This window comes from Myotis yumanensis, unplaced genomic scaffold (genome assembly GCF_028538775.1).
Source record: "Myotis yumanensis isolate MYYU_CA2020_CCGP unplaced genomic scaffold, mMyoYum1.0.hap1 SCAF_2, whole genome shotgun sequence".
Lineage (NCBI taxonomy): Eukaryota > Metazoa > Chordata > Mammalia > Chiroptera > Vespertilionidae > Myotis > Myotis yumanensis.
The window spans coordinates 112,578,937-112,606,922 of record NW_027223753.1 but is presented as its reverse complement, the minus strand read 5'-3'; the positions used below and the strand labels follow the sequence as shown (position 1 = coordinate 112,606,922).

The window sequence follows — 27,986 nt, the reverse complement described above, 5'->3', positions numbered from 1 at the left end:
GTCATGGATCCATGAGCTCATGTCAGCCCCTTGTTCAATTTGTAGCTCAGATGCCCACTTCCTACTTTTTTTCCCTGGCTCAGTATGGAAATCTTCTTACAGTTTATTTCAGGGCCAAGAGCACTACCTTACTCAGCCTGAGGGTGCAGGAGAAATGGCGTGGGCTCTGGGCACCTCCACTGACACAGCTCACCTATGGATTGCCTACTATGTGCTAGGTTCCTTGTTAGGCACTGGCGTGTAGCCTCGGATGAGATACTGTTCTTTCCTTTGTGCTTTTGTACTCCAAAATGTAGAGACACAAATCACGTACTCAAGAAAGCAATACCAAGTTAGGAACTCACATAAGGAAAATTTCTGAACAATTTTATTACCAACCTTGGTGTGTGTGTGTGTGTGTATGTGTGTGTGTGTGTGGGAGGATCTGCAAAGGAAGGGCCCATTCAACCTTACCCTTTGTTTCCTGTCTCTTCCTTCCAAGTCCTCTTATCCATGGCAAGCTATTTTTCCCAATTCTATAGTAATTGCATTTGGAAAATGGCTTTTGTGTAAACATTTATCAAAGTTGTGTCTTACTTCTTTAATTATAAAATAACGAGACTGGATTTGATGATGAATACAAACCTTCATTTCTAAAATGTGTTTCAATGAAAAGCCCTAAATAAGGAAGTGATGCCTCATCCACATTCTTATTTCCTCAACAAAGAACTTAGGTTGATGAGTCAGTCCCAATGCTCTGCTGTCTCTGAACTTCTGGCACAGATACCAGTGTGACCCTTTAGGATTTGCCATATACTACATTGTATTAACAGTGATCTGTAGAGTGTGAGCTCCCAGTGGGGTCTGACTCCTTTTCATCCTTGGTGCCTGCCAGTCTGTCTGTGGTCTAGTCAATGGTTGCTCACAGTGGCTAGTTTTTAGTTTTTAAAACTCAGCAGCTTTAAAAAGTAAGTAACACAAAAGATAGGCATCCATGCATCATGCCTGAGATTTCAGATGCAGTAGGTCTATGTTGGGCCTCAGGAATCATAATTTTAGAATATTTCCTGGGTGATTGTGATGATCGGCCACATTTGAGAACAAGAGGTCTAAACTCATTTGAAACTGTGTGTGTGTGTGTGTGTGTGTGTGTGTGTGTTTATAGGTCCCTCAAGGAGACCGTAATGCGTAACTCCTGCCTTTCCTCCTTCCTGTTGAGTGCCAGATTTGACCTCTGATCTCAGAGATCTCATTACAGTGAGGGCAAAATCAAAAGACGTGTAACTCCTTGAGTCTTCAGTGGTGATCCCCCAGTGGCCAACACTCAGGGGTGATTGGTAACTGCTTTGTTAACGGCTATAAGAAGCCTCGTTGTCAGTGTGCCTATGAGCTTGGCAGGTGCAGAGGTGAGACTTGCTGGCTTGTAACTCCCTCTGAGGTCCTCATTGTGCACGAGCCATGTGGACAATCGCACAGGCCTCCCGGTTTCATCCTTGGGACTTCGACATTTCTTAACCGTCCTTTTACAGATGGGGAAACTGAGACTTAGAAAGTAACTTTCACAGGATTCCAAGCTGGTATATGATGGAGTTGAGGTTTGAACTTAAATCAACACAATGGATTTAACTGTATATTAGTGCCTGACCCATAAAACTGAAGTCTTAGTGTCATAATGTAACACATAGAATTAATAATATCTATTATCTTAACCCTGGGCCATTGGCTGACAAGTTATTTTAAAAAATCAACTTTTAAAACATATTTTTTTGTTTGATTAAAGGAAGCAACCTTTTGCCCCTCCTTTCTGAAACACTCACCACCTTTATTATATTACCACTGAATTAGTATTTTAATGTAATATTTATAAGGAAACCCTTATTCAAAAGAGTAGTTACAATTAGTTCAAACACATTAGCCAAAAGACAGCAATTAAAATTATTTTTGACAGGCCAGTCAGTCATTCTTTTTTTCCATAAATCTTGACAACAAAATTGGTCTTAGTTGCTCATTTTAAAGTGATTTTATCCTTTCAATTATGTTAAACTTCCAAAAAACATAAACACCCATATATACAAAGAAGCAATGTGGTAGTACAGGTGACATCCATTTTTCATTCTTGAAGAAAAAGTTGTGAAAAATTAGCTTTTTAGCTGCTCTTCCATTCTAACGGGAAGCTAATTTGAAAGATTTATAAATCTAACTTATGTGGGCAATCTGTTTTTTTTATTCAAAGTTAACATAAAGCGCCAAGTTGAGCTAAGATGGAAACAGACAACCCCAAAGAGAGATTATGTTGAATGTCTTCTCACATGCCATCGAGTTACAGAAAGTCATCACAGAGGTTTAAACTGGTCCATCTCCCTAGAAGGTAGAAAAAGTTAATTAAGTATGACATCATTTTTTTGGCTTACTTCTCCCCTTTCCCTCCATTCTCTGTCACCTCTTCTCTGATTACTCCTGCCCCTCATTGGTTACTTATTGGATATTTTATATTCTATTCTGACTTTGTTTCAGAGCTTTATTTAATCTCTTGACTGTGTTTAGGTTATAAGAGTTGAAGCTTCATTTTATTTTGCATCAGTTATTATTAAAAACAATTTCTATAAGAAGCACAGAGAGTTCAAGTGATGTCTCTAAAGCCACAGCTAAGTAGAGGAGCCAGGATTTGAACCCAGGGAGGCTGAACTCGGAGATTGTGTTCCTTTTCTGGAAGCTATGCTGCCTCACTGATTTCCATGCTGTTAGTAAATAACAATCAGTGCAATGTACCGAGCCTTCTAACTGTTCAAATGAATGTATATTAATCACCCCATATTAGACGCTCAGTCAACAACTTTGGGAAGTTAGTTTAACAATCACGTTTTACAAAGAAACAGGTGAGGGCAACTGACTTGGCCAAGACTGCCAAGCTGTCACTCATCCCAGGCCATGGCTTGGATTTTAAAGCACATTTTTATCTCTTGCCTCTTTCAAGGATTGTGCCAGACTCAGGAAGCTCTCAAATATTTTCTGCCTGGATGAATGAATCTGCTCTGCTCACTTTCTGTAGAAGTTCAGTAAAGGTGGTTGAGGTAACTATGGCTCTGAGAAGTTAGGCAGCTTGTGCGGGTAATTCAGCTATTAAATAACTGCTAAGAGCCCACATCTTTCTGTCTTTCCTCAGTGACCTACTGGGGGAGGAATGCTGACCTGCTCTCTGAGAGGCAAACTGGCAACAAGAGAGGAATCCTCACCAGACTGAGTTTAACGTGCACTGAAATATTTAGTAGTGAAGTTCCACAATGTCTACAAAATACTTTCCAATGGTTAAAAAAGAGAGAGTGAGCCAAAATTGAACAACTTGTATATCCAGGTGAAAAAGATCAGGTGTATATTGCAGTATTCTTCTGAAATTTATATAGATTTGAAGTTTTCCAAATAAAAAGATGAAGAAGGAAGGAAGGAAATAAGGGAAGAAGGAAAGGAGTAAGGGTGGGAGGGAATTTCAACAGGGTTCATTCACCATCTACTGTCTTTTGCCTATCAATGATTTATTCATTAAAATTTCAAAAATATGATATTTGAGTAAATGACACTCACTGAAAAGAGTCAATGTACTGACATTTATGGGTATGTGGTTATATTTATAGATAATCCTCAGATTTAGTAAACTATTATCTTGTATTCAAAGAGCAGTTGTATTTTCAATAAGTCTGGCAATAAAAATTTTCTACCTAACTATAAAGTGTGAAAGCAGGAAAATAAATAATATTGGTGTTTGAAATAAAATAGCTGATTCAGAAAGCAAGAATTCATTTAAGAGGAATCACAAGATTCAAGTGCTCAATATTCTCACTGCTATCATAAAAATAATTTTGATGAATAACTGGTAGTTTTCTCTCCAATTGTGTTTATTGACAAAAAAATTAAATACAACACAATAGAACTGAAAATTTATAGAAAAAATTCAATAGCCAGTAAAATTTACTTATAATATATGCATTTTACAGTAGATTTCTGGAACTTTTTGTTTACTTTTTTATATTTTAAAATATATAATGGTTATATATTAAATAATATAAAGTAGGAAGAAGAACAAAAATGAAAGCCTTCTTACCCACAAACAACTATTATTTAACAGTTTAGTTGGATTTCCTTTAGGTCTTTTTTATTTAAAGTATTGGTTTTTTCTTATTTACACACTTTTATATCCGGTATACATCTATTTTGTATTTTGCTCTTTTTAAATAACACTATTTCATAAACATTAGTGATAAGTTTTGATAAAATCCTTTCAAAGTAAGAGAAATAAAAACAATAAAAAAGAAACTCTAGGAGGATATACGAGAAATTAGGTAACATTCCCTGGTGGAGAACTGGGGGAACTGGGGAAACAGAAGACAAGGGCAGGATGCAGCCTTCCCAATGGAATACCTCTCTATATAGCTGTATGTGTCACACACACACACACACACACACACAACTTTTGACTTACAGACATATAATGCTTGCTAAATATTTAAAGAAAATTATTTGAATAATTTAAAATTAGGGTATTATTTTTACAATATTATGTTAAGTAGATAGATGTGTATTTACTTTATTTACACAATTTCCAATTAGAGGACCATGTTGTTTATTCCTTCCCCACCTCCCCCCCACCCCCTACACAAATCTGAGTATTTAAATAGCTTTGTCTGATCTGGTTTGGTCATTAGTTGAAATAAATGCACTATCTTACTTCCCATAGGTTTATTTTTATTTTTATATCCTTGCTGATAACTTATAATCAATTTTGAGGCTAAACTTTTTGTACTTTTCTTTCCCCCCACTTAAGGAATATTTCTCTCTTTTATATCAGATATCTCATCAAAATATAGTTGTTTATTTTTAATTGGTATGTTCTGTTCTTTTACAGAGAAAATAAAATATCTTGAAGCGTGTTCTGCATACTACTTGGCAACTTTAGCCCACTCTGTAGCTCTAGTTAGGAAATGGGGAGAACCTTTCAGGCCAGGCTGTGATGCGCTACAGCCACACATGCCCACTTCCCGGGGACTTTCACATGACATCACTGCACATTTCTCAATGCATACCCAGTCCTTTGCCTCCAGGACTGAGTGTGAAGCTAAAAATTTGGGTCAACTTGAGCCTGGAAATGTTAACATGCACAGAGGACAGAGTTTCTGGGTTCCAGCAACACAATGTCACTGTTCCCTGGGTTGACAGAGGGGGCTGCCAGACTGTCCAGCCTGGCTGTGCTTTCTGTAGCTGCGACCCTCTCCACCCTGTCATTCCACTAGCGCTGGAGGCCAGCCTTGGCTTCCCATCCTGAGGAGTAAGGACAAAGCCCTCAACTTACCCTGCAGCAGCCACAACATCGGCAGTCTCCACACAGGGTCCCCAGGAGGCCGTTAATCACCTGGATGGTGCAGAGAAGCATCTGGAACACTGCTATGATGAGCAGGATGGAGAAGAGGGTCAGATTCCAGGACACCACGTTTTCGGGCTCCCTGCACTTGCTCCATAAGGCTTTGTCATTGAGGTAATCCCTGTTAGGGGCATGTTAAAGAAAGGAAACAGCTGTAAAATGTAGGCAATACCTAGACTAGAAAGTCACAATAATAATTTTTCTTTTGAAATACTTTCATCCAAAAACATAAGTGCCATAAGAAAAATAGGCAATAATATCAATATTTTTACAACAATCCCTAAAATGTCTATAGACTATATACTATGTGTAAGATCCTGTTCCAAACATTTTAAACTATTAACTATTTTATTTCTTTTAAAAAAAATTTAAAAATATGTTTTTTATTGATTTCAGAGATGAAGGGAAAAGGAAAGAGAGAAGGAAACATCAATGATGAGAGAGAATCATTGATTGGTTGCCTCCTGCACAGCCCACACTGGGGATTGAGCCCACAACACAGGCGTGTACCCTGACTGGGAAACGAACCGTGATCTCCTGATTTATAGGTCAATGATCAACAACTGAGCTACCCATAACTATTTTATTTCTTATAGAAGCCTTATGCTACTTTTATTTTATTTCACAAATAAAGACATTGAGGCACAGAGAGGTTAAGTGAGTTCCCATAGGTCATAGAGCTCAGTGACAGAGTGACTTTGTGAGCTGACTGAGAGGATGGGTAAACTCAGTATCTACCGGGGAGCCAGGAAAATGAAGACACTCCAGGAAAAGAATCTCACCATCTGGGCTTGGTTCCACCTACTGTGATTTGGGACCACTTGGACATTTGACACAATTCTGCCACGTCTAGTGGCCATCTGAAGTCAAGTAAAGTATAATCGTGTCACATAGTTAAAGGGGAAAGCTTGCCTTTTTTAAAGGCCTAATTCTAAGCAAATTGTAAATTTGACTCAAGTATATTTTTGTCAACATGTGGGAATTCCACTTGCAAAAAGATTTAATTAACTAGAAGCACTAAAGTAATCCGCTGCCTTAATATGTATCTTATAAAAACTCTGAAATAGGAGAACTGCAATACATTTACAAACTCTGTGTATTAGGAGTTCACTGCGTGACAATGCGCGTAGAGCCATGAAGGAGGAAAGTGAAGCACGCTGTCTTCAACGCCAACCACAGGAAAACAGTCAGTCCTTTGGGTCATTATCCTTCCTCTCACATTCTCAGAGCCACAGATTGGTCTCCCCCTCTTCCTTTATGCCTCCTCTATCCTCCCAAGGCCTCAATGGGGAACTCCATCTGCATGTGGCTACTAAGTCAACACCCACCTTATTGTTTTTAGACCTTTTTGACATGATGAATTTTTTAGTAATCAGTACACACTTATTTAATACATTCTGTGTAAAAACTTGAAAAATGTTTGCAATGATGGACGGACGGAAGATACTTTGGCATTTAACAGTCGAAAGAACAAAGGAAAGGGCATTTGCTCTTGCTTTAAAAATAAAACATTGTTCATAGCATCGATGGACCTTTTCATAAGAACACATGTTCTAGCTGCTCACTAGCTATGTGACTTATCTGTAAAATGGGAACAACATTATCTGTGAAATCACAGAATTATTGTGATTAAATGACTTAATACTAGACTCAATACTAGTAGAGTGCTTAGGACAGTGTCTGGCATATGTTACGTCTCAATAAATGCTAGTGTTATTATTTCACTTAATCTGAGCTGTCTGGTCTAAAGGAAAGAGTCTGGTATTTTGGATTTCAGTGGACTTGGGTTTGAATACAAGCATTCCTCTTACTAGCGTGCATTACTCACACAAGTTACTTATCCCTTTCCCAGCAGCAGTACCAGTTTCTTCCTCTATAAAAGAGGCTAAAACCAACCTCTCAGTTGTGAGAAGTCACTGAGATAATACACCATATGTATTGTTGTGTAAGACCTCTTTTCAGTACTTATTATTTTTTAAACACTTGTCTTTCTGTTCTGCATTTTTCCATGTAGTCCTAGCCCTCTTTACAGTTTTTAAACTTGATGATGATAGGAAGTTACAGGGAGACAATATTTTCCAGGCACATTTGGTAAAGAGAAGACCCTGAGATAAAGTGATTGGCAGTCCTGAGTTCTTCCCTCTTCTGAAGGTGTGTGCAGTGGGCACACTCACGCCCTGCTTGTGAAGTGATGGTCCCATACCCAGCTCTCATGAACTCACTTTATAGAGTGGAAAAGTTCTTTTTTAAAAGTTTTGCTATAGGTAACTGTCCCTTTAGCACCCCTCGGTGGTGAGATCAGCTCACCATGGGAACTTGGAAACAAGGATTGAGTTTGGTGCCTGGAGCAGTCCTCTCAGTCCCACTCACAAACCATCACTGATGCCGGTCCAGGCCCTTCTCCCATCCCCCAAACTCCCAGGTTCTGAGACTCTCAGAGATGCCGGCAATGATTGCTGTACCCAACTCTCCAACCTCCTATTCCTTGTACCTGGGCGCTAATCATGTTTCCACACTCTGTGAAGCAAGGGGAGCTGAGGCAGTGTACACCCAGTTTACTGAGCTGGAGTTTTACAGCATCCTGCTCTTGGGAAGGGCATTCACATGGAGCAGCAGTAATCCATCAACATCGGAATGGAGCGTCACGGAGTTCATGCAACTCACTTCTTGCAGCTGAAGGAAGGGCAGGGGAGCCACACTGCTTTGCTGGCCACTCTGCCTGGCTTTGGTCCCCTTCTGTGCTTCCCAGCATTCTGTGTCGTAGTCTGGCGATTTGTCTGTCTTCTATTCGGATTTTACACTCACAAGGACAGAGACCATGTCCCCTGTGTCTGTCCCAGTTCCAGCATGGGGAGTTTCCATACGTGACAGCAGCTTGCACCTACTGTGCCCTGCCTGTGTTCCGGGCCCTGGGCCAGCTGCTTTACATCGCCTTCCCAGCCCTAACAGGACATGCTGCTCTCCTTGAACAAGACCTGCCATAGAGTCACCTTTAGGAAATAGTCACTGAATGAATGGACATATACCCACCCACAGATTAAAAAGTTGAGGCTAGAAATGTAAGTGCCTGGATTTGATCTGAGGTCTGTCTGACTTCAAAGCCAATGCTCTTAACCATTACACAAATCCCTCTGTTTAAGAAAGTATATCTCCTTGGGCTATTTGAAATATGATTGATAAAATACGTAAATACCTCCATAATAGTGTGCCAATCAGGGTTTATTTATACCATGATAAAGAGATTATCATCTTTGAATCTTCGTTTGACTGCTTTAAAAGATTCAAATTAAGTCACAAATTATAAAAGCATACATTTTAGAAAGTTCTAATGCATAATAATAAATTCCCCTTGTAGCAGTGAGTTATATTCATAAAAATCCTATCTAATAAAGAGGGAATATGCTAATTGACCGTCATGCCCTCACAAGATGGCGGTGCCCACAGCCACAAGATGGTGGCGCTCAGTCCCCTCAGCCCCTCCGGGGGGCGGCAGTCACCACACTCCTCATCCAGCCAGAGTCCTCCAGTCCCCTCAGCCCTGCCTCATCCAGTTGCAGTCCCCCAGTCCCCTCAGCCCTGCCTCATCCAGCCTCAGTCCTCCAGTCCCCTCAGCCCCATCTCATCCAGTCCCCGCAGCATCCAGCTTCATCCAACCTCAGTCCCCCAGTCCCTTCAGTCCCGCCTCATCTAGCTGGAGTCCCCCTGTCCCCTCAGCCCCACAGGAGAAGGCAGTTGGGGGCGATCGGGCTAGCAGGGGAGGGCAGTTGGGGACGATCATGCTGGCAGGGGAGCAGTTAGGCATCAATCAGGCCATCAGGGGAGCGGTTAGGGGTCTATCAGGCTGGAATGCAGAGTGGTTAGGGGCAATCAGGCAGGCAGGCAGGAGAGTGGTTAGGAGCCAGCAGTCCCATATTGTGAGAGGGATGTCCGACTGCTGGTTTAGGCCCAATCCTTGGGACATCCTCTGAGGGGTCCCAGATTGGAGAGGGTGCAGGCTGAGTTTAGGGACACCCCCCCATGCACGAATTTTGTGCACCGGGCCTCTAGTGAATAATAAGGCTGAAAGTATAGCAAGCACTATGTGGCAGTAGTTGTGCCAAGTGCTTTATGTACATTCTGTTATTTTATTCTTGCCTGAATCTGTGAAGTAGAGCTTCCTATTATCCATTTTCACAGAGAAAGAGCTGAGACATGAATTTATCACCCAAGATCACATCATTGGTATTTGCTGAGGTATGACTGGACCCTATGTCTGCTCAAGCCAAGAGCAAAGCCATTTCTTAACATCAGTGTGTTTCTTGCTTCCTGAGAACTGGGAACAGGCCATGCTATCCCATTTCACCCTACTGATGTGATGTAGCTCTCAGCTCTAGGGAATGTGTTCACAAGCAGTTTATGGGCTTCCTTGCTAATAAGTAATCTTTGAAGGGCAAATGCAGACAGTCTTAACTGAAAGTCCAGGCAGATCATTTAATTAAATTCAGTTCTGTGTCTTGGTGGGATGGTTGCAGTCTGGGCAAGGAGTGCTGTGCTTGCCTATGCTCCTTTTCCTTCCCCCACTGCTGAATGTCCTTAGCCTTTCCTCTGATTTTCCCTCCCACAGCTGTCCCCATGCCCTGTGCAAGCAGCTCAGGGTCAAGGTAGAGGTGGCCAATTATCTCAGAAAGGAAGACTTTGGATGGGAGGAGATCTTACTTCAAAGGAGGCCAAGAGGGCATATTATCAAAGTGTCCCAGTTTTCTTTTCCTTCTTTGGGATGCTTCTTTAGTATGGTTCTCATGACAGAAAAAGTTAACTGTCTTTGCTCCTTTAACATGATCACCAACAAACGTTTCTGAGGAAAACAGTGGGAAATTCTACATCATTGAAGATTTTGTGCCCCAAGCTGGAAATCTAAGTACAGCTTGGTCCCTTCCCCCTCACACCTAATCCTGATGATTCCATCTCAGAGTCTCTGAAACTTTCCTCCTTCTTTGAGCCCCAATCCCACTGTCTGGCAGATGCTTATGGTCTTATGTGGGTGGTTACTCCAACCTTCAGTTACTGAGCCCTCCTGTCATCCTCCATGCCGCTGCCATCATGATCGTCCTGAAGCTCCCAAGTGGGCATGTCCTGTCTCTGCTGCCTCCTAATGTCCTGCAGGTCCAGGCTGCCTCTCAGTCAACCACTTGAATGGTGCCCTTCTCTCCCTCTCCCCCATATTTGCCCCGAGCTTCTGGCCATTCTCTGAGCATATCAGGCCTTTCCCAGTTGCCTCAGGGCTGTTCTTCTCTCTGCCTGAAACTTGTTTTCCCTCCCTCCTGCAAGGCAAACTTCTCATCTTCTGAAAGCAGCCTAAGTTACTTCCTTGAGGAAGCTTTCTTGCACTCCTCAATATCACTCCTTTTTGTATTGTAAAGGTGTGGTCTGTGTTGTCATCCTAAGTAACCATGTGCTCATCAGAGCAGGGACCGTGTCTGTCCCCCTTTGCTGCATGCTGGGACAAGCATCAACACAAAGTAGGGTATTGCCAAGTGTTTTTATTTTGTTTGTTTGTTTATTAATTCTCTTTCTACTAAATACTAGCTGGGAGCCCTCAGCAAATTAACCTTTTGAACTTCATTTTTATACTTCAGGGATAAGAATTCTTCTCATATTTATTAGGAAGTTTAATTGAGATAATGTGTGTAAAATACTTGGCCCTTAGTCCTTAACAGGAGGAGGAAGGAAAGGAAGAGGAGGGACAAGCAGCTGCTGCCACTGCCATTTGGTGATAAGGAAAGAGTGGCTGGCAACTGTCTTGAATGCTTTTGTTTGGGCTCATACAGTGATTACTCTTTCTCACTCCCTAAGCAGATGTGTATGTGTTAGGATTGCAGCTATGATGACAGCTGCTGTGATGCTTACACATTGGGATCTGATGGATAAGAAGAGTCCATGGCCCAGTAAAAAAGACTGGAGACAGGAGGCCCCTGAACTCTGCTAGGTGGATTTTATACAAAAAACAATAGTGCCAATCAGTGAGAATAGTGCTCAAGATAAAACACTGTGACTTAGAGTCAGAAACTTAGATTCAAACTTCGGTCATGAAGAAATAGGATTCTTTCAGGTAAGTCACTTGTCAACTCTCTGCGCCTCAGCTATATCCTCTGAAGGAAAGTTCATAATCCCACAAGCTTTTGGGGAGGATCGAATGAGACACTGTAGGTGAAAGTACTTTGTTAACTGAAAAACACTAAGCACCAAAGGTTCACTTATTGTTGCAGGAAACTCAAGACGGGCCTCTGCAGTCCCAGGGAAGGTTTGGAGCTGATAGTGGGAGATAGGCCAACAAAAAATGTGAGTTTCTGTCTCAGAAGTTGGGCCACAGGATGAGGGAGAGTGCACCACTGAGGGAAGGATGCAGACGGTAGGGGACGCAGTGACGCACTCTGCCTGGGTCCACCCTATTAAAAGCCTTCCAGTTGGGCCATATTTCACTCCTTGCAGAGAGTGGACTTTCATTGTATGTGGGATTAAATTCTAAAGTCAGCCATGAGGGAAAACCATGAACAGTCACAACCACTCTTACCTATAAGTCACCTGGAAAGTATAGTAGGTATGGTTCTGTAACACAACCCTATAGAGCAACTTTTGGTTATTTGCTAGTTTGCAGCCACTGTGTATATGATTAGGTATGTAAACCTTTCTCCCTTTAGAGCCTAATCAAAGCCATACAGTGGGCAGAGGTGGTAGAGAATTCTGAAATGTTCTTGCTTGCTGCAAAATTGATCCCACTTTGTTTTTATTATTAAACTAGAGGCCTGGTGCATAAAAATTCATGCACTCAGGGAGGTCCCTCTGCCCAGCCTGTGCCCTCTTGCAGTCCGGGACCCCTTGGGATGTCCACCTGCCAGCTTAGGCCCGCTCCCTGGGGGCATTGGGCCTAAGCTGGCAGTCAGACATCCCTCTGGCAGCCCGGTAGTCCTCAGTCAGACATCCTTAGCACTGACGAGGAGGTGGGAGAGGCTCCCACCACCGCTGCTACATTTGTAGCCATCAGCCCTGCTTGTGGCTGAGTGGAGCTTCCCCTGTGGGAGTGCACTGACCACCAGGGGTAGCTCCTGCATTGAGCGTCTGCCCCCTGGTGGTCAGTGCATGTCATAGTGACCGGTCGTTCCTCCATTAGGGTCAATTTGCACATTACTCTTTTATTATATAGGATCGCTCTCATCTGAGACCTATTGATGGACCTATTAGTTGTTGTGAGGAGTAGATAAAATAACATATATGACATTGTCTATCACAGAATAACGTACAATATATCATAGTGTGATGTGAATGAAAACTGGCTTCGCCAGAAGGACAAACACTGAGTACTTTGAAAACTGGTTTCCTGTCCTTTCCCCATGTTGGCATTTCCTTTGCTGGCCCACAGCAAGCTGTCACTCCTTAGCGGGGCCACCCATCCCATGGCACCACAAGCAGGGTGGGAGGTGTTTAGCCCTTAATGTCAGACATGTGAGACCACTGCCTGGGAGTGTGACTTGGCATCTGTTGTGTTTCCTTTCTTCCCCTTTGTTTTGTACATAGATTTACTCTAACTGGTCTTAAGTTCATCCAGGATAGTATCTTTCACGTAACAGATAAATAGAAAACCATATTCTGTGCTGTGCTGATGCTGTCACCTGTACTTACTCTATAGTTAAACAAAAATACAAGCCCTCCCATGGCAGGGGAGCCCCAGCAGTCCTCTGTGAGACGAGAGGGCGTTTCACAGTAAATTTGGGAATCCCTGCCTGTGGTATGAGGATATTAGAGGCCGTGTATTCCTGTTCAGCTATAGAGAAGGGTGGGGACATTTTATGTGAAACTTGTGAACACACTGGACCTCAGGTCATAACAGAACCAGTACCGCCACCTCCCCTCCCTGAAGCCTGCTCTGGGTTCTTAACTTTTCTTTTTTAAAAAAATATATTTTATTGATATTTTACAGAGAGGAAGGGAGAGGAATAGAGAGTTAGAAACATCGATCAGAGAGAAACATCGATCAGCTGCCTCCTGCACGCCCCCTACTGGGGATGTGCCCGCAACCAAGGTACATGCCCTTGACTGGAATCGAACCTGGGACCCGTCAGTCCGCAGGCCGTGGCTCTATCCACTGAGCCAAACCGGTTAGGGCGGGTTCTTAACTTTTCACTGTAAATTAATAAAGAGGTTTGAGTTAATAAACTGGTGCCCTATAGGTTTTCTAGTAATGAACCCATCCTCCATGTGCAGGAGGACCTAACAACCATCTTTCCTGACCCTCCGGGTGCATCTACCCCTCCCTTCCACTCTCTCTAAAAATCCCTGTGCTGGGCGGAGGGGCTGCAGCAGTGAACAGAGCAGAAATGGTCCCAGCCCTCGTGGAGGTTTGAGTCCATGAGCACTGTCTGGTAGGCTGGCTGTGATGGTGGAGCTGCCTTGTGTCTGTGATATTCAGTACAGTCACTACTAGCCATGTGTGGCCACTGAGTGCTTGAAAGATCACTAATGTGACTGAGGAGTTTTTAACTCTATTTCATTTACATGAATTTAAATTTAAATAGCTACATGTGGCTACTGGCTACCGTATTGGACATTGCAGTGTAGAGGCAGAGAATCTATATATATTAAAGCCTAAGCAACTGAACGACCAAATGACTGGTTGACCGGTCACTATGATGCGCACTGACCACCAGGGGGCAGTCGCTCAACACAGGAGCTGCCCCCTGGTGGTCAGTGTGCTCCCACAGCAGGAGCACCACTCAGCTGACAGATGGGCATCAGACGCTGGGCTCACAGCTGGCACGTGCAGCTGCAGCGGTGCAAGCTTCTTCCTCCTCCTCCGCAGCGCTACCAAGCAGCGGTGGTGGCAGGTGCAGCGGGACTGGGATGAGTGGGTGTGGGGTGGCACCCGGCCCAGACTTGGGCTCCTTCCTGGCCACCTGCCACTTCACTACTGGGCCTGGGAATGCCATAAAGAGCAGAGAACAGTGCAGGCATCTAGCAAATCGTTGGAGAAGGAAAATAAAATTCAAGTAGCTAAGAGTTCTGGCCTGAATTCTCAACTTTTGTATTAGTGAACATGCATTGTTTTATAATATTTCAAGAGGTTTAAGTGAAAACAGGATAACTTTATTCTTACCATTAAAAATAAATACTAGTATAACCTATAAAGAGCACATAGTAACATTTCTAACAATGGAATTTTGCACAGTTAGGAAGTAGGGGTAAGCTGGGAACTGCTGCTTCACTTCCCCAAAGGGGTCCCAGATTACAAGAGGGCACAGGCCAGGCTGAGGGACCCCACCAGTGCACGAATCCATGCACCAGGCCTCTAGTGTATAATATAAGGAGACTAAGCTTGGAAGTCAGAAAATGTGAATTTGAGCTGTGCCTTTGCCCCCAGATGGCAGTCTGACTTAGTTAGAGCTAGTCAAATTTCGTAAGCCTGTCTTGGCAGGAAGTAAATTACCCTTTGGGGTTGTTATGGATATTAAATTATAAATTTGTTAAAAACAAACAAGAAAAAAAAAGTTGTGGGTTTTTTGTTAATTCTCACTTGAGGATATTTTTTCCCCATTGATTTTTTTTAGAGAGAGTGGAAGGAAGGAAGGAGGGGTAGAGAGAGAGAAACATTGGTGTGAGAGAGACACATCAATTGGCTATCTCCCCCATAAATCTCAATCGGGGTGGGGGATGGAACCTGCAACCCAGGTATGTGACCTGACTTGGAATTGAACCCAAGACACTTCAATGCTCTAACTTCTTGCCAGGGCAAGAAGAAAAGTATTTTTTTTTCTTGTTGTCAATCCTCACCAGAAGATATTTTTTTCCATTGATTTTTAGAGAGAGTGGAAGGGAGGGGTAGAGACAGAGAGAGAGAAACATCAATGTGAGAGAGACACATCAATTGGTTGCCTCCCACATGTGCCCCAGGATTGAGCTTGCACTGATATATGTACATGCCCTTGACTAGAATCAAACCTGAGACCATTCAGTCTGCAGATCAACACTCTAACTGCTGAGCAAAACTGGCTATCACAAAAAGGAAGCTTTTTACAAAGAACAATGAAAATATGAAATGCTATTTTAAAGATTTCTGTTGACATTAACTCTCATGAAGAATCTACAATGTTTCCAATGTCATTAGCTGTAAATTTGCACCTTAAAAACCTGTTTAGCTATAGACCATTTGGGATATTAGTGAAAGCCTTTGAGCCTGCTAGTGAATAATTGTTCTTGTTTTCCATTGTTATATTTTTAATGGAAGCCAGTTCTCCCTGTTTATTAATATTATTAGTTGTCTCATCTGTCTGCTAATAAACTTTGAATGTCAGCAGAGACACCACAAATCTCCTTCCCTCAAGCCAGCTGAGGTGTCCCCTTTCATTATTTCTTCTGATCTCTGTCAAAGCAGCAGTTAGAGCTGAGATCTTGGCAGCTTCACTCCAGTACACACTCCAGCTATGCCTCACAGAGCAGCATGCCTGAGACTTGCAAATTAAGATGACAGGACATGCATGTGCAGCATCTCCCCTTTGGCCATTTATCTGACTGTGCCCCTTGAAGAGTGTACTTTACCCGTCATGGAAGGGGTAGCCCCATGTGCTATTGTCCATGAGACATTTAGAACCCTTGTTGATGGAGATAGCTGAGATGACAAATGAGTATCCAGCCCCCAAGAATCCGATCACAGCAAATATTGTGGAGGTGAACATCTGAAAGATAAGGAGACAGTCAGGTTCTTAAGTTGGTCCAGAGGTTGCTCTCAACACACCTAACCAGCCTGTTGTTGAGCATAGTAGCTACAGGAACATTACAGGTAAAAGCCAGTCTTTCCAGGAGATGGGGCCTCTCAGGTCTACTAGAATGACTTAGGTGTCTCATGTACCCTTCTTTGCCTCATGCCCATATATTTTTCAGCTATTCACCGATGATTGAAGTGATAATTATGAAATTCATGCATGGATAGGGTCCCTAGGCCTGGCCAACGACCAGGGCCAATATGTGCAGAGACTGGCAGGGAGATCGGGGAGGCCCCCACTGTCACCTGCCTTGGCTGGCCTGGGGCCTGCAGACTGGGGGCAGCTCCTGCATAGAGCATCTGCCCCCTGGTGGTCAGTGCATGTCATAGTGACCAGTCATTCCACTGCTGCCCCAATCATCCCTCAGGAGCAGGGGGAGGTGGAGAAGCCCTCAGGGGTGATCTGGGCCAGCAGCCACTGCTCACACCCACTGACGGTGCTGAGCGATCAGGACTGGTGCTGGGCACCAGTAGTGGGTGTGAGCGGCAGCTCCGGCGCAGGCTGCAGGTGCGAGCGGGGCTGGTGCCGACAGAAGGTGTGACTGGGAGTGGGTACGAGAGGCAGCTGCCAGCCCCGCTTGCCCCTAAGGAGCAGGGGGAGGTGGAGAAGCCCTGAGGGGTGATCAGGGTGGGCGCTGAGCACTGGCAGCAGGTGAGAACAGGGCCAGCAGCAGGTGTGAGCATCGGGCAGGACCGCGGTGCACAGGAGCAAAGAATTTTCAGTAACCACCAGAGGCTTGCCCCAATGACAGCGACCAGTGTCCTGCTTTGGTCTGGTGCCTCCGCTCACCTGCTCCACCATCCCGCCATGGCCAATGCCTGCCATGTTCCCCGCTCTGCTGCCTGCTTCTCATGCCCGCCATGTTCTGTGTGCACTCCCTGGTGGTCAGCACATGTCATAGCAACTGATTGTTCGGTTGTTCTGTCGTTTGGTCTATTTTCATATTAGCCTTTTATTATATAGGATTATTATATAGGACTAGAGGCATGGTGCACAAAATTCATGCCCTGGAGGGGTGTCCCTCAGCCTGGCCTGAACCCTCTCCAATCTGGGACCCCTTGGGGGATGTCTGACTGTCCCTCTCACAATCCAGGACTGCTGGCTCCTAACCGCTTGCTTGCCTGATTGTCCCTAACCACTTCTTCCTGCCAGCCTGATTGCCCCCTAACTGCCCTCCCCTGCCGGCCATCTTGTAGCAGCCATCTTGTAGTGGCCATCTTGTGATGACATCAGGTATGGATGTTCTTTTTTTTTTTTTTTTTTTTTTTAAATATATTTTATTGATTTTTCACAGAGAGGAAGGGAGAGAGATAGAGAGCTAGAAACATCGATGAGAGAGAAACATCGACCAGCTGCCTCCTGCACATCTCCCACTGGGGATGTGCCCGCAACCCAGGCACATGCCCTTGACCGGAATCGAACCCGGGACCCCTCAGTCCGCAGGCCGACACTCTATCCACTGAGCCAAACCGGTTTCGGCAGGTATGGATGTTCTTATATCAACAATGATTATGATTACTCTCAGGAGGGAATGTAGTGTAATAGAGGAGAGGAACAGTGACTCTCAATTGAATCAGTAGTGATTTATTTCTTTATAAAAGTATCTGAAGAAAATACAGCATTGAATTATAACTTCTTTAAACTACAGGTGGCATGTTCTGGTTTTATATCCCAGTTTAAATTTCTTACCTTAAAATGAATAAAACAACCACCCCAAACTGATTTTTCATAATGATTCCAGAGGAAACACATGAAGCAAGGTACACTTTATGTTATTTTGTTGTAAGTAATTCTAAGTTTAGAAGTCTTTAAAAATTGCCAAATTCACTACTCAGAGATAGAGCCAGTCTTAAAACCAGTATGGAATAACTAATTTTTCATGGGTTTCAATATACAAAATTTTTTTATGTTAAAAGAAAAATTATGAAGATCAAGTTGAAGGAGAGAACCAAGATGGTGTCATAGGTAAATGCTGGTACTTGCAGCCTTCTGGTACAAGCACATCAAAATTATAGCTAAAACACAGAACAACCATCCAAATTACCTGAAATCTGGCTGAATAGAAATCCTACAACTACAGAAGTAAAGAAGAAAGCACATTGAGAATGGTAGGAGGGGCAGATGGGTGAAACGGGCTGGTTGAATACCCATGTGTGGTATTTTTTTAATTAGGAGGGATGTCTAGGGGTGGAGGCCTCCCATGAGAAGCAATGAGTCCCAGCCCCTCACCAAACCCTCAACCCAGGGTTCCAAAGCTGGGAAGAGAAGTCGCCGTAACTTCAGGCTGCAAAAACCAGCAGGGGTTATGGCTGAGTGACAAGGAGGCTGCTAGAAACCCAGGCAGTTCCTCTTAAAGGGCCAGTGCATGAACTTACATAGCCCCACTCCCTCTGAGCTCCAGTGCTGGGGCAGTGGCTTGGAGGGGATACAGAAACATATGGGGAGGAACTGAATTGTCTGACATCAAAGCAAGAACTTGGGGGCGGCTTTCTCTCAGGCAGGGGTACTCCCAGGGGTCATTGTTCCTGTTCTGAGACCTCCCCATAGTAGAGCTGACTGGCAGGCACCATATTTGAGTCCACATCAACTTGGCTCATACTGTTTGCTCCACCCTGGTGATTCACTGAGACCCTGCCCTGCCCAATTTGCAGCCCTATCTAAGCTGTTTGCAGCTACTTTTCCATATGAATGGCCTGTCCTGGCTCAGGCTTCAGACCTTTATAAAATCTTTCAAACAAGTAGCAGCTTGTGTCAGTGTGCCCCATAACTCTTAATAAGAGGCCCCAGGCCCGACATTAGCAGCAGCCTGCCTTGCTTCACAGCTTGGTCTCTCCTGGGAATTTCCAAGTCTAACACAAGTAGCAGCCATCTGCAGATTGCTCTGAAGCTCCTGAAGGGTGACCCCAGACAGGGCCCAGGCAGTGGCTGACTTTTCCCTTCCAGGGGGGCCCCAGAGCCAGTGTGTCTGATGGACAGCTTCAGACCATGCCAGATTACAATTCAACACATCCACGAGCAACACAGTCAAGGGACAGACTCAGTGAACACCAAAGCCACAGTGAAGCCAGTCCTGCTCCATAGGGGTGTCTCCTGCACAATAGCTCTTCCACTGTAATCACAGCTGGTCCTCACAGCCAACTGGCATGGGGGTATATCTTTCCCAGTGATGCCAACAGCAATCAAGGCTCAACTACAATAAGACAGTGCACAAGGACACACCAAGAATGCCCAGCTCAGGTGACTAGGGAGGCTGAGCCACTGGGCCCTACATATAAGGTCATGCTACCAATTCCAGGAGACATAGCAGCTCTACTTAATACATAGAAACAAACAGGATAAGTCAAAATGCAGAGACAAAGGAAAAGAACAGAATGAAAGAACAGAGGCAATCTCTAGAAAAAGAACTAAATTAAATGGAAACAAGCAAACTACTAAATACAGAGTTCAAAACTATGGTTATAAGGATGCTCAAGGTACTTAGTGAGAATTTCAAGGACTTAGTGAGAATTTCAAGGAAATTAGTGATAACATCAGTCATAAAAAAAGACGAATTAGAAATGAAGGATATACTAACTGAAATGAAGGATATTTTACAGGGAAGAAACAGTAGAGTAGAGGATGCCGAGAATCCAATCAGCAATTTGAAATATGAGGAAGCAAAAAGCACCCAATCAGAAGAGCAAAAGAGAAAAATGATACAAAAATATGGAGCTAGTGTAAGGAACCTCTGGGACAACTTTAAGTGAACCAACATTCACATCATGTGCATGCCAGAAGGAGAAGAGAGAGTGCAAAATATTGAAAACCCATTTGAAGAAATAATGATAGTAATTTCCCCTACTGGATGAAAGATACAGACTTACAAGTCCAGGAAGCACAGAGAGTATCAAACAAGAGGGACCCAAAGAGGCCCACACCAAGACACATCATAATTAAAATGCCATAGGTTAAAGACAAAGATGGAATCTTAAAAGCAGCAAGAGAAAAGCAGTTAGTTACCCACAAGAGAGCACCCATATGACTGTCAGATGATTTCGCAACAGAAACTTTACAAGTCAGAAGGGGTTAGCAAGAAATATTCAAAGTGATGAATAGCAAGGACCTAAAACCAAATCTTCCTCTCCAAACACAGGCCTCTCAGCCATTGGACCCTGCCCATGGCTGGGGGGTGGGCCTTTATCTACCTAAGAAGGATGCTGAATGTGTGCTTGCCCCTAATATATATCTCCTTCATCAATTGTCTTCATTCCCATTATTAAATATGCTCTTTTCAAGGCCTAGAGCTTCAAGAGACTCTTATTAAAGCACATACTTGACATGAATTAGTTGATTGAATTAATTAGCTATCTCACTGGATCCTGAGAGATCAATTTATTTAAAGGATTAGAGGGCAGGAGAGCCTCCAGTATGGAAGGAAGAGGTTGCGACCTGAAAACACTCAGGTCAGTTTTTAATGCCCACCTTGAAAGTCACCCTTCTCTCTGTCCTCAGCTCTCATTAGTCCAGTTTATTTGAGAGGGTGACCCCTGGAGCTGGGCTTCCATTGGCTGAGCCTCAGAGGAGAGCTTACCTCCATTTTCTAGTTTCACCTGGAAACTATCACTTAGGTGATCTCATAATTTTTTCCAGTTCCGCAGTCTCCACATCCTGCATCTACTGCCAACTCTTAGTCCTGGTTTTACTCCCCAAGGAAAGGAAAGAATGATGCAGATGAATTCTGGGGAATACTACAGAAAGACATAGCAAAGTAGGAGAAGGAGGGGCCAGGAAAGGATAGAGAGCAAGGCTGTGGAGACAGTGACAGGATTTAGGCCTTAGCCCTGGGTCAGTCTATTTATGCCCCACGGGCTGTTTTACCCAGTAGGATTCATAAAACAATGTTCCACAGAAGCCCAGCATTCCTTAAACACCTGGAGGGGATGCTGTGAGCCTTGGCCAAAATAAAATCTTTCAGCATTAGAGCAGTAATCAAATTATGCTACAGCTTCTTTTTCTTTGCCTTACACGTGTGTGTGTGGATACCTGTCTTTATAGAATGGTTGCTGCTTTGTCCAGATTCTCAGAACCAAAGGGAACCTGGCTCCAGAGCAAGGCATGATGCAATGGCTCCTAGGGATGGGGTGGGGCTGCTAAAGAAGGACTCAGCCTTACCCAGTGTAGGCCACTGTGCCAACATGCAGGGCCTATAGTACCATACATTTTGAAAAAGAAGTAAGGTGTCTACATACTTTAGTGAACTCTATTTTTAAAAAGTTGGCAGCCAATTACGAACAAACAAAACAAAAACAAGAAATGCTTCTTCTGGCCACCTGGAGGGTAGTGGTCTCTGGTCCAGGGCACCTGTGGCTGGTTGCCTTGGTTTACAGACTTGCTTGGCTATTCCTTTGGTGGGCATTGGCCTTGTGGACAGCTGGACAGTCATTTGAAGGTGTCATCCTCAACTCACACCAAGGGCAGATCCCACCCGGTATGGGGACGAGGGAGTTTAGGGAGCTCAGATGGACAACTGGAATTGGGCAGAGCAAATGTTTCAGATCATATTGACTCAACTGGACTTGTAAAAGTATTGATTTCTCAGCATTCCTCTTGGACTGCACTTAAATCTAATTAAAAACAAGTTTTGTACAATACTTGAATGTTATTTCACTTTTTGCTGTGGTTGCATATAAACCCAAAATAAATAAATACATAAATAAATAAACCGTATTTTACTGGGCTAATCTTCACCTATAGTCAACACCAGAGAATGAACTGGTGGACTCTAAGCAGTGAGGTTTTTTTGTTTGTTTGTTTTGTGTTTTTTTTTTCCCACCAATTTCCTTAATAGCTTCTCTCTCTCTCTCTCTCTCTCTCTCTCTCTCTTCTTTCATATTCTCATCTTCCATGTATTCCTTCAACATCTCCCAAGTAGAACAGGATTACATTTCAAGCAGAAAATGAGTTATATATTTAATCTTACCTTAATTACTTAAAATGCCATAATATATGTAAAATATAATCTTATATAATAAAAGCCTAATATGCAAATCAACTGAACGGCGGCACAACCAGTTGCTATGACATGCACTGACCACCAGGGGGCAGATGCTCAATGCAGGAGCTGCCCCTAGCCTGCAGGCCCCAGGCCAGCCAAGGCCAGGGGGCCCAATCACCCCACCGGTTGCCCCCAGATTGGCCCTGATCACCCGCCAGGCCTAGGGACCCTACACATGCACGAATTTTGTGCAACGGGCCCCTAGGATAATTATAACAAATAATTTGTTGTTATATTACATTTTTTTGTAAATGATGATTTTATTTTTTTAATTTTTTATTGAACTTACTAGAGGCCTGGTGCACAAAAATTTGTGCACTGGGCAGGGGGTGGTCCCTTAGCCCGGCCTGTGCCCTCTCACAGTCTGGGACCCTTCGGGGGATGTCCACCTGCGAGCTTAGGCCTGCTCCCTGGGGGATTGGGCCTAAGCTGGCAGTCAGACATTCTTCTGGCAGCCCAGGAGCCCTCGGGGGATGTCCACTTACCAGCGGGGAGTAGGCCTAAGCTGCAGTCGGACATCCTTAGCTTTGCTGAGGAAGCGGGAGAGGCTCCCGCCACAACCACTGTGCTGGCAGCCATCAGCCTGGCTTGTGGCTGAGCAGAACTCCCCCTGTGGGAGCTCACTGATCACTAGGGGGCAGCTCTTGCATTAAGCATCTGCCCCCTGGTGGTCAGTGTGTGTCATAGTGACCAGTCATTCTGCTCTTAGGGTAAATTTGCATATTGCCCTTTTATTATATAGGATAGAGGCCTGATGCATGGGTGGGGGCCAGCTGGTTTGCCCTGAAGGGTGTCCTGGATCAGGGTGGGGGTCCCTCTGGGCTGCCTGGCGAGCCTGGGTGAGGGGCTGAGGGTCATTTTCAGACTGGCCACACCCCCTTCAGGGAGGGGGGTCCTACTGGGGTGCCTGGCCAGCCCAGGTGAGTGGCTGATGGCTGTTTGCAGGCTGGCCACAGTATCTTCAGGGTGGGGGTCCCACTGTGGTGCCTGGCCAGCCTGGGTGAGGGGCTGATGGCTGTTTGCAGGCTGGCCAAGCCCCCCAGCGGGGAACCTCACCCATGAGGGTGTGGCCAGCCTGGGTGAGGGGCTGATGGCTGTTTGCAGGCTGGCCAAGCCCCCCAGCGGGGAACCTCACCCATGAGGGTATGGCCAGCCTGGGTGAGGGGCTGATGGCTGTTTGCAGGCTGGCCAAGCTCCCCAGCGGGGAACCTCACCCATGAGGGTGTGGCCAGCCTGGGTGAAGGGCTGATGGCTGTTTGCAGGCTGGCCACAGTCTCTTCAGGGTGGGGGTCCCACTGTGGTGCCTGGCCAGCCTGGGTGAGGGGCTGATGGCTGTTTGCAGGCTGGCCAAGCCCCCCAGCGGGAAACCTCACCCATGAGGGTGTGGCCAGCCTGGGTGAGGGGCTGATGGCTGTTTGCAGGCTGGCCACAGCCCCTTCAGGGTGGGGGTCCCACTATGGTGCCTGGCCAGCCTGGGTGAGGGGCTGATGGCTGTTTGCAGGATGGCCACAGCCCCTTCAGGGTGGGGGTCTCCCCTGGAGTGCCTGGCCAGCCTGAGTGAGGGGCTGAGGGCTGTTTGCAGGCTGGCCACAGCCCCTTCAGGGTGGGGGTCTCCCCTGGGGTGCCTGGCCAGCCTGGGTTAGGAGCTGATGGCTGTTTGCAGGCTGGCAAAGCTCCCCAGCCACCCAAGCTCCCAGTGGAGGCTGGCTGGAAGCAGGTATCTGGGATTTATTTATCTTCTATAATTGAAACTTTGTTGCCTTGAGCGGAGCCGACAGCTGGCCGGGGCAGGTGGAAAGCTTGGCTTCCTCCATCACCGGGACAACCAAGCCTCCTGCTTGCTCCAACTCCATGGCTGCCAGCCGCCATCTTTGTTGGGTTAATTTGCATATAGTCGCTCTGATTGGCTGGTGGGCATGGCTTGTGAGTGTAGTGGAGGTATGATCAATTTGCATGTTTCTCTTTTATTAGATAAGATTGGGGTGACATTGGTTAATCAAATTATATAGGTTTCAGGTTTATCTATAATAATAAAAGTGTAAAATGCTAATTAGACTGGAAGTCCTTTTGAACGTCCTTTCTTCCAGACATAGCCGCAGCGGGTGGGAACTATCGCAGAGGCAGCAGAGGCCTTTGGCCCCAGTGGAGGCGGCTGGGGCCAGGGCCAAGGCCCTTGTATGAATTTCGTGCATCTGGCCTCTAGTAATTCTATAATACTGCATCTGAGTATTTTACTGCATGCTCACCCCCCCAAGTCAAGTCTCCTATAATTGGTTATTTAAAGGTAATTTTAATAATTGATTCTTACTTGGGACTTGTGATGGTGTTAAGAAGGTGAGAACATTTTCTTTGAATGAAAATCTGTGTGCTATGTGCTGTGCACCAGCCTCAGTCCTTCATATGTGCTCAATAAGTATTGTTTGATTCAATAAATGAGCAAATGTGGTGAGAAAGAATGACATGATTTTATTTCATAACTGATTGCTTTCCCTTGAACAAGTTAAGGTAAGTGTGTATAGTTCATCATTGGGCTCTCAAGTCTCTTAGGTGGACAACTGAACCTCAGGAGATGGGAGCAGGAGATGGCCTCACTCCTCATCCCGCCTTCATTTCAGTTCTACCTTCATCTTTGCCACATCAATGTATTGATCTCCTAATACTTTTCTTTAAGTCAACCCTCTTTCATTCATTCATATAATCATCTGAATAAAAACTAGGATCTTTAGCAAACAGAACACAATATCATTCTTTGTTAATGTTGCTGGCAATCCTGGAGCTGGGGGCTTGTTCTTTTGTTAGAAAGGGAGATCATGAGGGGTTAGGAATAGTAAGAACTTCTTTCCATCAAAATGAGATTTTCTTTTTCATGACAGACTCAAAGGACTGAAGGAGAATTGAAAAGGGAATAACCTTCCATGCTATTGAAAAATATAGCACATCTGAATACCAGCAAAGCCTGTCCTAAATTGGGAAATTCTGATCTAGTCCAACTTCCTCATAGAACAGGTAAGCAAAGGGAGGCAGAGAGCAGGACAGTAACTTGGCCAGCTGTAGAAATGGGACTGACCTTACATCCCAGAATTCTTCCCACCCTGAGAGGAACAGGGATGCCTAATCTCTCTACCTGTCTGTGAAAATATGGATGGCTACATGAAGGAAGAAGTCCTGCGTCAAAATGCAGGGGGAAGTGGGAAGAGCTGGGCACTGAGGTAGTGAACTGGCAATGGTGTGCATGGGGAATTTAGGGGGCTAAAGGGGAGAGGAGGTTACCGTTTGTTATCTTGTCTAATCTCTTTTTTACAGGTGGACCAGAGAAGGAAATGACTTGTCTAGGGTCTCAGGGCCTCTCATGGCTGGGGGAGAGGGCCACTCCCCATCTCTGCCTTCCCAGCCTCGTTCGTTATATGGCTTCACTGCAGCCTTCCAGCTCTGACATCTCTGCTTGTTTGTGAAATCGGAGGTGGCATTTTAAATTTATCATTATAGTTACTTTCCATCCACAGGAAGAATTACATCTTTATCCCTGCACCAGCTGTCCCCAGAGTCATGCTTGGGGCTGATTACTCCTCTCCACCCTTGAGATGTCCAGCAGGAGGGGACAGTGTAACTGGGAATAATTATGGTGTCTGCCCCCCTAGTAACTCACCGCAAATCTCTTCCCACACCTCTCGTTGCCACAGCACCCACAGCAGTCATTGTTCTTTAAGCCCAGGAACACCAGCACAGGGAAGATCATCTGTCAGCAAGAGAAGCACCTTAGAATGGGTCTGGGATGTAAAAGTGAAGCAGGAATTTTAGGGAAATATAGGCAGGCTTAGGGATTTTTTAGAATTGGGGTCCATGGAAAAAACACAGGGAGAAGGTACATTTCTATAACACCAGGAAACCAGGTGCAGTTACATCTCCATAAAACAAGGGAGCAGCAACAGTTGCATTTACATAAGATAAGGGAACTGGAAGTAGCAAGAAATGTCTATATTTATAAAATAAAGAGAAGGAAGCCCTTCATTCAGATAGAAAAGAAGAACACCCAGAGGGAATAGGGGAACAATGAGGATGGAGGGGGAGAACCTCACATGTCTCCTGTGAGGTTCAACCTTTGAGCCCAGGAGTTACTATAGTAATCAACTGGAAGGGGAATATTGACCATTCAGAGGGGATATCAAGCACCAGGATCTGCAGCCTTTATAAGCCATAGGGAAAGGAACTCAGTGGGACCCTTTCCCCCTCCCTACTTGGGAGTCCATTCTGTGGGACTCTTCCCTCTCCCCACATGGGAGTCTGTACTTGTCCTTCAATAAATCTCCACCTTTACTATACCACTTTCTGTCCTTGGATTCATTCTTCCATTTCGGCAGACAAAGAATCCGGGTTCCAGTCCAAAAATTCAGTATCAAAAGCAAGACCCACGCTTGCCTGGCTGTGTGAGGAGCCACAGCCATGATGTGAGACTTGGTGGTTGAAGGTTATGGCAGGAATGACAGAGCATCGCTGGTGGGTGGACCAGTGTTATTGAGTATTTTGATGCCATTTGGCTTTACTGCAGTTTCAATGGACCAAGATTTCAAGATCTGACACTCCCAGTCTCCATTTAGATCAGTGGTTCTCAACCTGTGGGTCGCGACCCCTTTGGGGGTCGAACGACCCTTTCACAGGGGTCGCCTAAGACCATCGGAAAACACATATATAATTACATATTGTTTTTGTGATTAATCACTATGCTTTAATTATGTTCAATTTGTAACAATGAAAATACATCCTGCATATCAGATATTTACATTACGATTCATAACAGTAGCAAAATTACAGTTAAGAAGTAGCAACGAAAATAATTTTATGGTTGGGGGTCACCACAACATGAGGAACTGTATTAAAGGGTCATGGCATTAGGAAGGTTGAGAACCATGATTTAGATGGTGGGTTAGGAAAAGAAAAAACAAAACAAAACAAAAAACAAAACAAAACAGGTGTCCTGGATTGTCATGATAAGGATCTCTCTCTAAAGCAGAAGCTCCCAGTCTCTACTGGAAACAGGAATAAGAAAGCCTTCATGCATGAGTGGACGAAGAATCCTCTGACACCTATTTCTCTTGGTGGTTCAGTCAATCAATTTGCTATAAAGTGTACTTCCACCCCCTAATCCCCCTCCCCATAACACTCTCTCTTGTTTGAATTAAGAAATTCTGTGACCTTCAGTTGGCCCATGAGAACTGCCAGACCAAGTTTAAATGACCTAGTAATGCAGCAGACAGGTCCTTGTCAGGCCCTAATGGAGAAGGAACAATTAAGGCACTGACTTTTCATAGAACAATGCTTAGGTTTTTGTTAGCAACTAAGTATCTTCCTGGTTACTAAGTGCCCAGTTTTGGAAGAATGGGGTGAAAATCTCCTTCAGGGGGATTTTAATACTCACCAAGAACCCGCTTCCTAATATTCCTCCGAAAAACCAGACCTCTTCAGAAAGGTGTTCATTGTTGTCTATCACTTTTCCTCCAGGGAAAAACAAAAGGATGTTAGCCAGGATGCCAAACACAGTGAGGGGAATGAGGGTGCCCCCCAGGCACTTGGCACACCCTCCGGTGCACATGCTGGGGAAGGATGGCACAGGACCGAGAAAAACGTCCCTCACTGCCTCCTTCACGGTGTCTCTTCAAAGTTATGAGCCAGAGGGTCCTAGTCAGCGCCCCAGTTCAATCCGTATGTTGGAGCTGAGAAGCCAGCCAGCCTGGGAACTGTGCCCTGGAGTTGCTTCCGCTTCTCAAATAGATCAGAA

At 44.7% G+C, this 27,986-nt stretch overlaps 1 protein-coding gene and 1 long non-coding RNA gene across 5 annotated transcripts in view; one reads left to right on the top strand and one right to left on the bottom strand.

Moving 5' to 3' along the window:
• LOC139003739 (uncharacterized) overlaps window positions 1–26,514 on the top strand; it is a 32,795-nt gene extending 6,281 nt beyond the window's left edge. For 2 of the 4 annotated variants that reach the window (XR_011470296.1, XR_011470295.1), the window contains 2 exons: window positions 2,954–3,050; window positions 3,143–3,926. This is a non-coding gene — a long non-coding RNA (uncharacterized lncRNA). Of the gene's footprint in view, window positions 1–2,953; window positions 3,051–3,142; window positions 3,927–4,876; window positions 7,119–25,086; window positions 25,220–25,516 lie in introns of those variants that run through there. The other 2 variants (XR_011470298.1, XR_011470297.1) reach the window with 2 other exon arrangements.
• On the bottom strand, window positions 346–27,986 carry LOC139003738 (transmembrane 4 L6 family member 4). The gene is made up of 5 exons (XM_070405954.1): window positions 27,627–27,986; window positions 25,860–25,949; window positions 15,956–16,092; window positions 5,321–5,510; window positions 346–2,340 (listed from the first exon to the last, which is right to left on the bottom strand). The coding sequence occupies exons 1-5, from the start codon at window positions 27,798–27,800 to the stop codon at window positions 2,323–2,325; spliced, it is 609 nt and encodes a 202-aa protein (XP_070262055.1). The 5' UTR covers window positions 27,801–27,986; the 3' UTR covers window positions 346–2,322.

Bases quoted from the DNA above. Each gene is read 5' to 3' on its own strand.
- LOC139003738 (XM_070405954.1), bottom strand. From the start codon at position 27,800: ATGTGCACCGGAGGGTGTGCCAAGTGCCTGGGGGGCACCCTCATTCCC. The intron at 25,950-27,626 runs GTGAGTATTAAA...TCTTGCTGACAG, and splicing joins TATTAGGAAGCGGGTTCTTG to ATGATCTTCCCTGTGCTGGT. The intron at 5,511-15,955 runs GTAAAGTACACT...TGCCCCTAACAG, and splicing joins GGCTACCCCTTCCATGACGG to GGATTACCTCAATGACAAAG.